At 42.6% G+C, this 14,281-nt stretch overlaps 2 protein-coding genes across 3 annotated transcripts in view; both read left to right on the top strand.

The window, feature by feature from the left end:
• The first annotated feature begins 522 nt into the window (after positions 1-522).
• On the top strand, positions 523-1,878 carry LOC148837225 (adiponectin-like). Its single transcript, XM_088910151.1, has 3 exons — positions 523-531; positions 732-900; positions 1,394-1,878. The coding sequence occupies exons 1-3, from the start codon at positions 523-525 to the stop codon at positions 1,876-1,878; spliced, it is 663 nt and encodes a 220-aa protein (XP_088766277.1).
• A 1,274-nt stretch (positions 1,879-3,152) lies between these two features.
• abcb6a (ATP binding cassette subfamily B member 6 (LAN blood group) a) overlaps positions 3,153-14,281 on the top strand; it is a 29,786-nt gene continuing 18,657 nt past the window's right edge. Inside the window, exons 1-8 of one of the 2 annotated variants that reach the window (XM_088910502.1) lie at positions 3,153-3,496; positions 4,821-5,353; positions 8,706-8,843; positions 10,076-10,265; positions 11,859-11,951; positions 12,257-12,449; positions 12,777-12,898; positions 13,272-13,381. In XM_088910502.1, the coding sequence (XP_088766628.1) occupies positions 4,838-5,353; positions 8,706-8,843; positions 10,076-10,265; positions 11,859-11,951; positions 12,257-12,449; positions 12,777-12,898; positions 13,272-13,381 (1,362 nt within the window). In that variant the 5' untranslated portion in view covers positions 3,153-3,496; positions 4,821-4,837. Of the gene's footprint in view, positions 3,497-4,399; positions 4,464-4,820; positions 5,354-8,705; positions 8,844-10,075; positions 10,266-11,858; positions 11,952-12,256; positions 12,450-12,776; positions 12,899-13,271; positions 13,382-14,281 lie in introns of those variants that run through there. The other variant, XM_088910503.1, reaches the window with a different exon arrangement.

The following is a 14,281-nucleotide window of genomic DNA, read 5'->3' as shown; positions in this document are numbered from 1 at the left end:
CAACACGGCTGGATAGCTTGTTCCAGGCTCCTACAGACTTTCATTCTTCAGCCTGGGATTTCTAATGTATCTTTTTTTTTTATCTCGATATTTTGTATCTTCAGAAAATTCAAATAAATTAAACTTTAAAAAAAAAGGATCTAGTCATAGGAATATTTAAACATTTCGCTGTAATACCAGAATTTGTAAAACTAGACCTCAAAGTCAATACCTCTTGTTAATTTTTGCCACAGTGTTTGTATATTTGATATTTCTGTTTAAAATGTAACACTCCTAACCTGGCAGCTTTCATTGTTCATGTCAGAGAAATCCATACATGAAAACCAATCCAGGAGAAGACTTTGGTCTGATTGATAATTATATCTGTGGAAAATTCCAGAATCTATTTAATGGTTAATCGGTTGTTCCCAAAACATTGTCACGTTAACTTCAGCTGGTGAGACCGAAAACAATCCTCATCCCAAACTATAAAAGCTTAGAAAATTTCGTTGGAGCCAAAGAGACAAGGGAAAACACTGAACAATGGTAAGAGTGAGTAATTTTACAGAAACAGAGCATTACTTTAGAAGTTAAAATCTTGTAAAAGTCTTCTAAGAGCTGTACTGAATGCAGTGTAGATATACTTTTTGGATAGACAGAGTCTGCAGTTCCAGCTGCAGTAACTCCGGGGGTATGAGAGTGACAGTCTTGCCCTGCGCACACTGAGGTGTCTGTGTCTGTGTTTCCTGCAGAAGCTGCCAGCTGCTCTGCTGCTTCTGGTGCTCCTGCTGGAGCTGGTGGTGCGGCCCAGTTCTGGTGAGACCACGACCTGCCTGCAGGGTCCCCCCGGAGCCCCAGGGGTGCCAGGGAGAGACGGTAGGGATGCAGCTCCTGGACCGAAGGGAGAGAAGGGTGACCCAGGTATGAAAATCGAACAGTGAAAGGTCTTCCTGTTTTCTTTCTTTACTGAATGAAGTTTTCCTGCTACGGCCTTTAGTCAGCAAGAGACATTGAGAGAGTCTGTGGCACTGTGGGCAATAACACTGAGGGCAACCTCTCACAGCCCTGTACTATATATGCTCTTCCTCCTCAGACATTTTCCTTTCCCTGTTCAGCACACCTGCAGCTCCTCAGAGTGAACTGTGCCACAGGAGTTAGGTCTTGCATTCTGATAGATTGCTGATAGCCTTCGACATGAGAGCAGATCCATATTAAAAGGCCCTTTATTTTGCAAACCACAAGTATTTTCAAAAACACCAGTGCAGACACTTTAACTTACATAAGATACAAGATTTTGTTTAGCTAGTGAAAAGTTTACCTCATGATTAAGTACTAGATTTTAAATTAATGATCTTCCAGTGATTATAGCCAAACGTTTACTGACTCCGAGTGGAACTTTTATTTTACATTTGAGGTCCACGAGGGGAAAGGGGTCATGCTGGTCCCCCAGGAAAAGCTGGACCCCCTGGAGCGTCAGGAAATCCTGGAGGGCTGAGACAGGGGGATGTTTATGCCTTCCATGTGGGGCTGGAGAAATCCTACCCGAACGATGGAGTGCCCATCAAATTCACCAAAGTGTTCTACAACGACCAAGCTGTCTACAGCACCGACACTGGAAAATTCACCGCTCCTGTGAAAGGGGTCTACTTCTTCACTTACCACATAACTGTCTACAGTAAGGATGCATGGGTGACGCTGAAAAAGAATGGTGAGATCTTGCAGTTCACTTTCATGGATCACCTGGAGAAAACAGTCCAGTCCTCTGGGGCAGCAGTTTTGATGCTGGAAGCCAAAGATTCGATCTGGTTACAGGTGCACAGTACATCCAATGGGCTCTATGCTGACTCCAATGATGACACAACTTTCTCTGGCTTTCTGTTGCAACGTCTGGAGCACTAGAGCACAGATCACTGGACATGCAGACATCTCACAGCTACTCACCATTAACTAATGCCAATAATATTGAAATAGGATAGTATCACTTTTTTTCTAAGCTTTAGCATTATAAACACTGTTTCAAATACTCTTAATGAGCAAATAAAAAAATACATACATGTAAAAATAAAATTTCAGCAACTTAATATATTGAGTGTTTCCTGTATTTTTTTGTATTTTTGGTAAACTCACTACATTTGAATACTTTCTGAAATTGAATCAAGCCTGTAGTTATCATTTGAAACTGTAAGAATAATTTTCCAGCCCCTACAGATTCAGAGCTGGGTCAGTGTGGCGAGGAAGAGAATCTCTGGGGAAAAATAACTAAACTTGTGGTGGGAGGATTTTGAATATCAGTAGAAAACAAGTGCTCTGAAGTTTCACTGTGTTTATCTGTCACTGGGAAACTGATGTGTCCTCTGATGGATCTTTCAAATAATAAACTAAAAAATATATACTGTGTTTGTTCGATGACGCAAGAGTAGCCGGACCATCAGCCACTGACTGAAGAAAATTTCTCCTTAAGGTCTGGGCTTCTGCAACGCTGGTGGGTTGGGGCACTAATAGGAGTTAGGTCTGGGGCAGTATTGGCCAGCTGAAGTCAGCACTAGGGTAGATATTGGCTACATGGAATTAAGGCAGGAATAATATCGGTTAGTTGGAGTTGGTGGGGATAGAGTTGTGGTTTTCATATTAAAGAGAACTACAGTCCAAATTTCTTAGACCAGTCATTAAATCACGGTATTAGAAACTTTTACAAATTCCGAATTTAGCACAAAATCATGACCTTTGAGAAAGTGCTGGATAGTCACCATGTTGTCACAAACCTCTGGTCTTGGCGTGCCTGCCCAGCAGACAGTACAGACGCCGTGGCTACCAAACTGGTAGAGCCGCGATGTTCTGTATTAACCAATTTCTGTATTTAATTTGAACTCTCTGGAGGACGAAATGAACCCGATTTTGTAGACGTGGTATACTGTATCACGAACACTGAAACATAAACAAAAAAATAAATAAACATACACATTTACAAGTATCGAAGCAAACACACTAACTAGCACTTTCCCGAATTCGCAATAATAATGATAACACCGCGTGTTGAAAAAAAAGCTAAAATAAGATTGCACAGCCCGTCCCGGGGGTGTTCAGGAATGGCGTTGCTTGATGACGACATGCACTAAAACTCTGGGAAATGTAGTTTTCTGTGTCGCACTACTGTAGTCGGTAAACACTCATCTGTGACACTCATCTTCACTTTGCACTGATGAAGAAACGTCATTCTCCATAACGCTGCTCGCCGTCAGTCTAAAAGAACAGTGGGCTAGTTTTGTTCAATTTAGACCCTAGGCAACACAGATATAGCTGTTTGAGCCGGACACTAGGACCCAGTGGCTGACGCTGCTGAGCGGTAGCAGATTGCCGACCATTTGTAAAATTGTAAGTGTCGGACTTGATCCAAGGGCGCTGTGGGGCAATTGACCCTTTACAGGGACAGAGCTGTTCCTTTGCCAAGCTCGGTTTGTCGAGCCGCGCTGCACAGCTGTGAAACAAACAGCCCCTCTGCGTGTCTGTTTCTGAGAAGGTAAGTGTCGGCAGAGGTCAAGTGAGTATTGCTCTAGCTGTTTCTGTACTGCAGGTACAGTATGTGCAAACAGGACAGGACTTGAGGGACGCGCTTGTTGACTTGGTGTGACTTTTTTTCTTTTTAATTGCTGACATTGGTGATGGTGTTGCGAAGGTTTAGGCACGATAGTGAGCGTTTCTCGTTTACATTTACACGTGGGTACTGTCTGCGCGTTTGAAAAATATTCTGTAGGGAAAAAAGATCAGTAAGCTCAACCAGCAAAAATAATTAAGGGTAATTATTATTTGTATGTGATCAGACCAGATCTTAAGGAATAAGAGGAGACGTTAAGAGTAACCAAAAAATCTTCGGTAAATGCCAACTGTTACAGCAGTAGGCTTCAGAGTGCAGAGATGACTCGGTGCACCTAAATAGTTTAAGCCTGAAATAAACTTTCAGCGAGTGACATACTCGGACACGAATCTTCAATGAGAAGAAAAAAAACATTTTATGTTTTAACTATTATTTCTATAAATAAAGTGAAACGTTTTCTGGGCACAGGGTGCTTTGTGAAAAAGGTGCTTTGTTTTGTTCTAGTTATTCTAAACGAGCATTATTTGAATGTATAATAGTTACTCAAATTTCTGTAGCCCGTTTCTCATGTCGGATAAATTCCCAGATAGAAACAGAGTATAATGTAATCCTACAATTCTGGGGTTCTTCGCTGTGTGAAATCACTTGACGTCAGAAGATTTTCAGTGGGAACGCACTGCCTCTGGACAGTGTCTGGGAGAACCGACCCACCGTGACACTGCGAGCTGGGCTCAGGCGGAGGGTATCGGTAGAGACTCGTCATCGTGTCCAATTATACTCACTGCCAGGGTCGCCAGTACAGAATCCATCCGCAGTAACTTGTATCCAGGAACAAGCTTTTAACAAACGAAGTCATCTTGTTATCAACTTAATTGAACAATTTCTCAGTGCAGTTAAGTAAAACCCTGGACCTTTTCCTTAGCCTTTCTTTTCGTTTTATCTATCTCTGACAAAATCTTTGGCAGCATTTTATTTCATATTTAAGGCTTAGAAAAGGCAGTTGTATGTTTTTTTTTTCTTGGGTGTCGTACGCCAGTGTAATATGTATGTCCAAATGAACGGGTTATTATAATATATCCTGCAGCAGGCTCTGTGTATTCAGTTTGAAATGACAGATGAAATAGACATTTTTGGTACACAGAAAGCTCCAGGGATTGTACCTCCGAGTCTCCAGGCGGGCCTTGTTGTTGTGGGTCCCTCTGAAAGAGCCTCGTCTCTGGTGCTGAAGCGCTTGTTTCCTCCCCTGTAGCCCTGTTTCCCGCTGCGATGGCTGTTCTTGGGAGCTACTGCGAGTCCAACGGCTCTGTGGCACACGTGTGGGTCCATGGCGGCCTGTCTCCCTGCTTCTACTTCACCCTGGTCCCCGTGGTGCTGCTCACCCTCTCCCTCTTCTGCGGCACCGTCCACTGCGTCTGCTACCGCAGGTTCGGCACAGCCATGGAGCCCAAGTTCGTCCCGCGCTCCAAGCTCTACGCGCTGCAGCTCTGCATCTCGGCGCTGCTGCTGCTGCAGTTTGTGGCGGGCGTCGTGTGGCAGGCGGCCGGCCCTGGCGTGCTCCCCGGCTACGCCCTGGCCTACGGCTGCCTGTCTGCGGCGGGCTGGGGCTGCGCGGCCACCCTGCTGTGGACAGAGAGGCGGCGGGTGCTGGTGCAGGACCGAACCCGAGGCCACAGCACCGTCCTGCTGCTCTTCTGGGCCCTGGCCTTCGCTGCCGAAAACCTGGCCTTCGTGTCCTGGAGCAGCTCCCTGTGGTGGTGGTCTCTGGAGACCCGGCGTCAGCAGGTGCGTCCCTGGGCCTCCGAGACGGGTGTGCAGCTGAGGAGAGGCTGAGTCTCTGTGGAGGAGAAGCTGTTGCCGAGGTTTTTTTAAAAAAACTGGTAAAGTGGCAGCGGTGTTGTGATGGGAATGTTGTAGCACATTTTCTAATGCCCTGCGTGTCGCAGCTTTTGTCTGCAAGCCAATGTTTGGGATTGGATATTTCAAATTACCCGTTTTGATCAGGTAAAATCTGCAATTTCACAGCAGAGCGTCTTATTGGCAGCTGAAGTCAACCCCATCGCGCCTCAAAGCTGATGAATTACTAAGCTGTGTTTACCTCCTGTATACCTGCCATGTAGAGAGCCAGGGCCACTAGTCTACTTGACGATGAGCTCGACGCTGTAGCTCTGGTGGCAGATGCAGATACTGTGTGCTCAGAGCCCCCTGACTTGGTGCAGAGCAGCAGGGGGGTCTCCAGTGTTCAACACCACTGGTGCTGCTCCTCTCTGAAAGCCACCCAGAAACAGCAGGGCTGAGCTGAGTTTTAAGGGGAGCTAAATGTAAAGTGAAATAGAAGACCTTCACCATATTTAAGAAAACATTCCTGAAATCTTTGCAAGAAAGTGAATCTTGCAGACAGGTGAGGTAGTAAATCTGCTGAATATTAGAGAAGTAAACTTGTTTTTAAGTCGGCTTTAAAAGCTTAGCCATGGGAGTTTATAAGGGGTATTAAAAACATACCAAATTTAATGTATTGCACAATATATTGTTTGTTACAGGTAACAGACCGGTTAGGTGAGTTTTGACAGTAAGGAGAAAACAACGCTCGTTAAAAGCAGAGCTTATCTTATTTGTAATTTGATCTAGTGTAAAATATTATTATTTGTAGTTTGGCACTGGATAAACGCACACAATTAAAATGAAGAGTAAAAACATGAGTATTTTCTTGTAATTATCATGATTAACTTCCTGTTTGTGACAAGGGGGTATTTTGTCCTCTGATAAGAATATTGGCACAGCCCCACTGAGTGCCTGCCTCAGCATGACTAAGCAGAAAGCACAGCTAAACACGACAGCATGGACGAGTTCTGCTGAGTCACAGTCACTGTCGAGACAGTCACAGCTCTTGCTGTGTCGCTTCTACCCCCCTTCCTGTACGACTGTATTTCAGTGGGGTGTGGGCTGGACAGGAAAACTGTAGCTAAAATGCTGATTGTAAATCAGCATAATTTTTGAGTGTTTTTTTTATTTGTGTCTTTTAAAACAAAAATAAGTATTGGTACATATAAACTAAGAAAGGTTACAGATGAGAGAAAGCCATTTGGTTCATCAAGTCTGAAGCTGAAAGGTATTATCTTTAACAACACGGCTAGGCAGCGTGCTCCATATTATAGCTGAGAATTGTATTATAAGCTTGTAATTTTTACAATGTCAAATTGTAAAGATAAATTACACACAAACGTTGATGTTCCTGTTTTTGTATATGCAGATTACAATTTCATTTCATACACTGCTGTTTCACAAGGGTTTTAGTGATATAAACTGTCACCTTATGTGCTGAATTGTAGATGTATTATTGATTTAAACATTTTTGTACATTTTATTTTTATATATATAATATCGTTATTAAGCAGCCTTATAAATACATTAGCCCTTGAAGGAAAGAGAAAGTCTTATTTAGTTTTTAGCATACGTTTTTAAGTGCCCAGTGTTTGTTTGTGTGTAATTACTCATATAAGAAAGGTTATAAACGAAAGAAGGCCATCCAGTCCATCTGGCCCAGTCAGTAGTTAGTAGCTTATAAATCACAGATCTCAACCAGCTCTTTCTTGAAGGAAGCCGAAGTATTAGCTTCTAGACCACGACTGGGTGGCCTGTTCCACCCACAATCCCACAACACCAGGGGTACAAAATACCTCCCATTCCTCGAGTTTTAAAGTCACTTTTATGTATTTTTCACCTGTGTCCTCTGATTTGTTTTACTGTTCAAAGAATTTTATACTTGTATCGGGTTCCCTTGTAGTTTTCTGTGTTCAAGAAAGAAGAGATTATTGTTCCTTTAAGTTAAGAATATAACTGGTTTCTCTTCTCTGGACTGATTTTTTTGTAGCGTTTTAACCAACATTGTGTAGAATATTCTAAATGGGGCCTGGATAGTGCATTGTGAAATTTTAACATAACATCCTGTGATTAATAATCTACATTTTTGATTGAATCACCTAATATTTTGTTTGCCTTTTTTATAACTTCCCAAAATGGTTTTAAAGTTATAGGCAGTGTGTCAACATAAGCACCCAAGCCTTCTAAATACGTGTTTTCAGAATCAGTCAATGGGACTGGATCAGTGTAGCAGCGCCCAGCTTAATCTGCCGTAGACTAAAAGACTAAAGGCACATGTGCATGTGGAATACAGAGTGCAAGTTACACTGTTACTTCCAAATTCAAATTTTTCTTTTTTCTAACCAAGAATACAGTAACAAAACCTAAAGTGCTATAAAAAGTAGTAAAAGTAAACATAGTGCCTTTCTACAGAGTACAAGATGCAAGATGAAAAATTTCTGTAGTCAAGGGTCAGTCGCTGCAGGAGGGTGCCCAGCTTGTGCATGTTATTGAGAATACTGTTGCAGCCAGCAATCATACCTTCAAATCCAGTACTTGTTAAGCATTAAACTGAAGCTGTGCCGGTAGAATTCCTTACAGTATTATTGTCAGAGCCTCCAGTTAAAGTTTGTCACCATTTCTGGGAAACAGTTGTTGTGTCTTGAGTAATTTGCTGTTGTAGCTTCATTGCTTTATTAAAGCAATAGTAAAACAACATACTAATTTGCAACATAACACTGTTAATAAGAAATTATGAATTACTATTATTGTTTTTGGATTTACTATTATTATGGCGATACAGATGGAAACTTGGAAGCTGTGCATTTTGTCTGGATAGTGGGGAGAATTTCTTTAGCATAGGCTGGAGAGTGTCTGGAAGTAGCTGCCAGTCATGTTCGAACCTCAGCTGGGTATTCTTTACTGAGGGAACTGTGAGATGAAGAGCTCTGGACTCCCAGTGAGAGACTTGCTGGTCTAAGGAGTTTGCCTGCAGTCTGCTATTCCTAATTCATTACTCTTACACTTGTTAAATGTGTGATTACAGCACTTAAATCCAAACACTGTTATATATTAGTACAGTATATATTAGTATAAATTGCCTATATACGCATGGTATTAATGTAGCAATTGTTTTAAAAAAATCTGTTTCATAGTGAAGATGCCTTGAAAGGAAAGCATGGGATATTCACAAGGGAATAAAATCTGCTATTCAGGAACTCTTCTCATGTTCACATTTACTGAGTTATCTGAAGGATAGTTGTTCCCTTTTCTGCAGGTACAGTTTGGGCTGTGGCTGCTGCGCTACATTGGAACAGCACTACTATTCATATTAGGGCTGAAGGCCCCAGGCTTGCCACGGAGACCATACATGCTACTGATCAATGAAGACGAACGTGACCTGGAGCATGGGCAGGTAATTGGCTAGCCTGTGCTCAGGCCTGCCATGTTTCAAGTTTGCACAGATGTTACCATAACTTTTGCAGCTGGTGTCCAACCCTGTGTTTACACAGTGTGTAATATTCACAGAGCTCCTGCAGCTGGTGTTCAACCCTGTGTAATATTCACAGATATTCTGCAGCTGGTGTCCAACCCTGTGTTTACACAGAGTGAGATAATATTCACAGAGCTCCTGAAGTTGGAGTTGAATACAACGATGCAGTGTGTTGTTTGAATACCACAAGGAAGTGGGAATTAAATTAAAGAAACATGTGTCATGTTTCATTTTAGTAATCATCAGTGATACCTGCTGAAACAGTGCATGAAACTCAGCAAACGGAGCTATCTTAAGGTCTGAGAAAACATGACTTATTCTTGGAAGTGGAACTACAAAATAATTTGGATATTATTCATTTTAAGGTTGATAAAATTCAGGAACATAATTGCACTGCAGCATAGGCTCTTTCAGACTCCTGTGCTTAACTGGATTCATGAAGTGGAAAAGATACAAAATTATTATTTAAATACTTCTGTCTTAATAAACTGAAACACAAAGAAACACACAGCAGATAGTATTTATTAATGGTATTTATTAATTTAGTACATTACATTCACAGCATTATAGTCAAGAACAGTGTGGCAGGACAGTGATACTTCCCCTGGGGACAGCAGACTCCTCTTGGGCATGGAGGGTCTTTGCTACTCTGTACCGAGGAGACTTTCCTGATGGGTATTTCCAGGGAGTTTGAAATCGTTATAAGGCTGTGATTTTGTGATAAGATATTGCATGTGCCTTGAATATGTTCAGTGTATCTTTTCTAGACATGTGTACTTTCACATGGTGCAGTTTTGGATGGGCTTGTCATTTGTATGGAGTTTGCAAGTTCCTCCTGTGTTTGTAAGGGTTTTCTCCATGTTCTCCAGTTTCCACCCACCTTACAAATTTATGCAGGCTATGTTAATAATAAGACTCTTTAATTTGTCCCTGTGTTCCTGTGCGTGTCCTGCAATGGACTGGCATCCCAGCCAGAGAGTAGTCCAGCCTTGTGCCCTGTGCTTCCAGGAAAGGCTCTGTGTGACCCCTTCCCAGAAATCTGTGCTTTCCGATGGTGGGTGGATGGATCTTGCAGTGCTCAATGCAGTGCTTGCATTGATTGACCGACAGCCGTCAAGGGAGACGGACTGAAATGTCCTTCCTGTGTCGTGCAGCCGCTGCTGGGACAGAATCGCGAGAGTCAGTCGACATGGCAGAACTTCGGGAAGAAGGTGCGTCTGCTGGTGCCGTATATGTGGCCAAAGGGCAGCGTCCGTCTGCAGCTGCTGGTGCTGCTGTGCATTGGGATGCTGGGTGCCGAGAGAGCCATCAACGTCTTTGTGCCGATTTACTACAGGAACATTGGTGAGTTTTTCAGCTTTTTGAAAAATAAATCAATGACTGCAGTTACCGTTCCACATGAAGGACAAACCAATCTGAGGGTGGCAGGTGCGAGTTACCGGCAGGGTGGCCACAGAAGTTATAAACATGGGAAACACTTTAAAGTACAGTGTAAAAGCAGTGATTTTTTTACTTAGGGCTCTTGAGCACAGGAAAACTACAAGAGACGAAAACTAAACATGCAACAAAGGAATGCTTTGCATCTCTACCCAAGACTTCTGCGAGAGATGAGATTTGGATTTAGAACAGGTGAAAAGTCTGTTCTCTCTTGCTGAAGGAGTCGTTGGAAAACTGGTCCAGTTTTTCTTTCTCACCTACACCCTTTGTGTAATCCATCCTGTTGTCAGAAATGTTCTTCCTCCTAAAGTTCATTTGCTTTCTTGTGTCCTTGTTTAATTTATAACACATCAGTGGATTATTTTTTGTACCACCTTACTAAAGGTGTACAAAAGTAGTAAAGTTGGTCCTTAAAAGGCACATGGTGTCTATAATCCACACACTGTCTGAGGTGGCCAGACGCTCTGTTGTCTAGAAGAAGATGGCAAGTGCTATTTATTATTCAATGTAGTACTAAGTAAAAGACTTTCAGAGCATGCTATTCACATCTTGTGAGTGATGTGCTGACCTCTACTGTCTGCAGAGTGAACAAAAGCATTAATTCAGTAGCGGCGTGCTGATTACAGCCTTGCTTCTTCCAAAAACAAAGAGATTTATTTGATAGTTTTTACTTGAATGATGTGAGTCATAAGCCATCATTGCTGGAGACTATTGCTGTTTTCAATGCCTGTCAGTCGACATGGCAGCCCTGGAGAGTAGAGAGAGGAGGGAGCCTTTGTTCCCGTCAAGGTCTGCAGTTTTGATGGGCTGAAACACAGACAATTAGCAAAATCAAATTATGGAGTTAATTTACAGTGGTGAGAAAAAGTTTGTGAATCTATCTATATTCCTGCAGTAATTTCTCCTAAAATGTGACCTAATCTTCATCTCTGTCAAAATAGACAGTGAAAGTTTAAACAATGCGTTCAATATAGACAGAAAAAAGTACTGTGTGCAGTTGTTTGAATGTAATCTGTTTAATCAGATTGTGTGTATTTATTATTAGAAGCATATTATTAGGACTCCGAAGGCTACACAAACTTTTTCTCACAACTGTATTAAGAATTTGCTGTTTTAATTTGTATATATTTTGGTTTTACATCTGATGTGTACACGTTGGCGTTTCCCATCCCTTGGAAGAAGTGTGATGAACTCACCACCCACCTTGTTCTGGTCTGAAACGTGTGTATTCATTTCCTCTATACGGCAGTTTCTCAGTTTGTGAGATCCTGTTGTAAAGCATACAAGTTATGGAGCCAAAAACAAGTGTCTGGCCCAGGAACCAAAACAAGCTTTGACACCCAGTCGTTGTGTACTGTTGCAGCGATGGAGAAGGCCGCAGAATCAGTGAGCTGGTGACAGTTGGGTGAACAACTGGACCAAAGGTCTGTTTTTGATGTCTAACTGTGTCTTTTGTTCTGTATATTTCATGTCATTTCTGCCGGATTTGTCTTCCCTCAGTAAATGAGCTTACCGATGGAAGCAGCTGGAAGACTCTAGCTGCAACTGTCTGCATCTACGTTCTGCTCAAGTTCCTGCAGGGCGGAGGAGCAGGTAGTACAGAGCTCTCCCAGTGATGTACCATTCTCCTCACAGCTTACACTTCATACAAAGGCGCTCTGCACGTTTCACACATCATGACATGCTGAGATCACGCACATTTCTAAGCTTTTTGTGCCAGTAGAATGCTTCTATTTAATATTCAGTATAAATTTCAAACTTGCATACATGCAGTAATATATATATCTTGCGCTGTCCTCCAGCATAGCTAAAACAACACACATCTGTTTTCAGATTTATTCTATTTACACCAGGCTTGGGTGTTGGCTATATGTGAACTCTTGCTTTCCTCTACTCAGGCGCCTCCGGCTTTGTGAGCAACATGCGCTCCTTCCTGTGGATTCGGGTGCAGCAGTACACCAACCGGCTGGTGCAGGTGCGGCTGTTCGCTCACCTGCACTCTCTGTCCCTGCGCTGGCACCTGGGCCGCCGCACGGGCGAGGTGCTCCGCAGCATCGACCGCGGCACCTCCTCCATCAACAGCCTGCTCAGGTAGCAGATTTTCCTTTTCCTCCATTTACTCATGTTTTCTCTTTCACATTCTACTCTCTACACATCTGTTTGTCCTTCATTCAGTGATGTCCTTCATTCACCTCTTACTGCCTCCCTCCTCACCTGTCTGCTCTACCTCTGTCTCCAGCTCCCTCCTCACCTGTCTGCTCTACCTCTGTCTCCAGCTCCCTCCTCACCTGTCTGCTCTACCCCTGTCACCTGCTCCCTCCTCACCTGTCTACACTTCCTCTTTTTTTTCTTTCTGAGCCTTTTTAGACATCTTCGTCATAAACAGCAAAACTGACTGTTTCTACTTCTTTTGTGCAGCTACATTGTCTTCAGCATTTTCCCCACGATTGCTGATATTGTCATCGCCATCATCTACTTCAGTTCCTCCTTCAATGCCTGGTTTGGTCTAATCGTCTTCGTCTGCATGTTCCTGTATCTCAGTGAGTACTACCCTCACGCCAGGCTCAAGCAAGGCTGCACTCCTTCAGTTACCCCCTGTAACTCAGTGACTCGCATGATTAGGCTTTTCCAGTCATGTCAGGGGCTATAAAACATAAGAAAGGTAAAAGCAAGAGCAACCAGCCCACCTTACAGTATCTTGCGTTATTAGTAGGTGATTTACCTGAGGACCTTGGCATTCTGATGGTAGATGGGAAGAATTTTAGCTTGGAAAGCAAGGAGTAGAAGTCTGTTATGGTTTAATGCAAGGTATGAAAATGGAGAGAAGAGGGGTGTTGATTACAGAGTTAACACGAGAGTAGCCTTGAAAGCAGGGTTTGCAGTACTGCTGTTTTTCCCTGTCTTTTCCTACAGCTCTGACCATCGTCATAACAGAGTGGAGAACCAAGTACAGACGAGACATGAACACGCAGGACAACAACGCCAAGTCCAAGGCTGTGGACTCGCTGCTCAATTTCGAAACGGTACTGGTTTCTGCCTTCCTGCCCTGCCCTGCTCTCCTCCCCCTCCCCTCGCCTGCACATGCTTTAGGTTGAATGAGGAATGAGCCTTTACCTGATCCTCTGCAGTCACACAGCTCCTCAATTGGGAGTTTTCTAGGTGTGATAAAATCCTTCCAGGATGCTATTATAGAATAAAGGGGAAAAAAATATTGTTTTCTGTTCTATTAGGTCAGACATCTGATCAAAAAGAAAAAGGAAAAATCAATTTTTCTATTTGCTAATAAGTTGTGAAGCTACACTATCTCTCTGTTGGAGTCTCTAACTCGTATTCACTTCTAAGAAATGAAGACCAGCTGCGCAGTGTTAGAATACGAGCGGGAGTCTCTCTGCCTCCAGTATGCACGTGAGAACTTTTAACTCGTGACTGAAAGGGTGGAGTTGAGAAGACGTGGTCGCCCTCTTGTGGATTCGGTTGGAATTACCGCCTGCGTTGCTACGTACCGTACATACGCAAAACTATTCAGACAGATCCCATTGTGTTCTATTTTGTGAAATTACAAAATAATGTGTACAGATTTTATCTTAACATTGTATATAAAACCTGGAAGTCAAACTGAATACTAGTTTTCAAACTGAAAACTGAATGCTTCTTCCTCTATTTCTATTTAGTTCTTTCTTTTAGTTTTTTGTTTTGAATCTGTGGAGTAGGTTAAGTATATAATTATTTTCTACTTCAAAGTGTCGTGACAGCAAACATTAAAGCACCAAAATATGAAAACTGAGTAAAGGTCTGAATAGTTTTGTAAGGCTGTATGCATGTTGCCATTTTTTTCAGATAGTGTATAACCCGTGAAATTTACAGACCCTGAATGTGGTCAAAATGCTGGTCTTTGTTTTTTTTTTAATCTTGTAAGTATGTTT

Source organism: Atractosteus spatula, chromosome 3 (assembly GCF_055471065.1).
Source record: "Atractosteus spatula isolate fAtrSpa1 chromosome 3, fAtrSpa1.hap1, whole genome shotgun sequence".
Taxonomy (NCBI): domain Eukaryota; kingdom Metazoa; phylum Chordata; class Actinopteri; order Semionotiformes; family Lepisosteidae; genus Atractosteus; species Atractosteus spatula.
The sequence above is the reverse complement of the archived record's forward strand: the minus strand, read 5'-3'. Positions and strand labels throughout refer to the sequence as shown.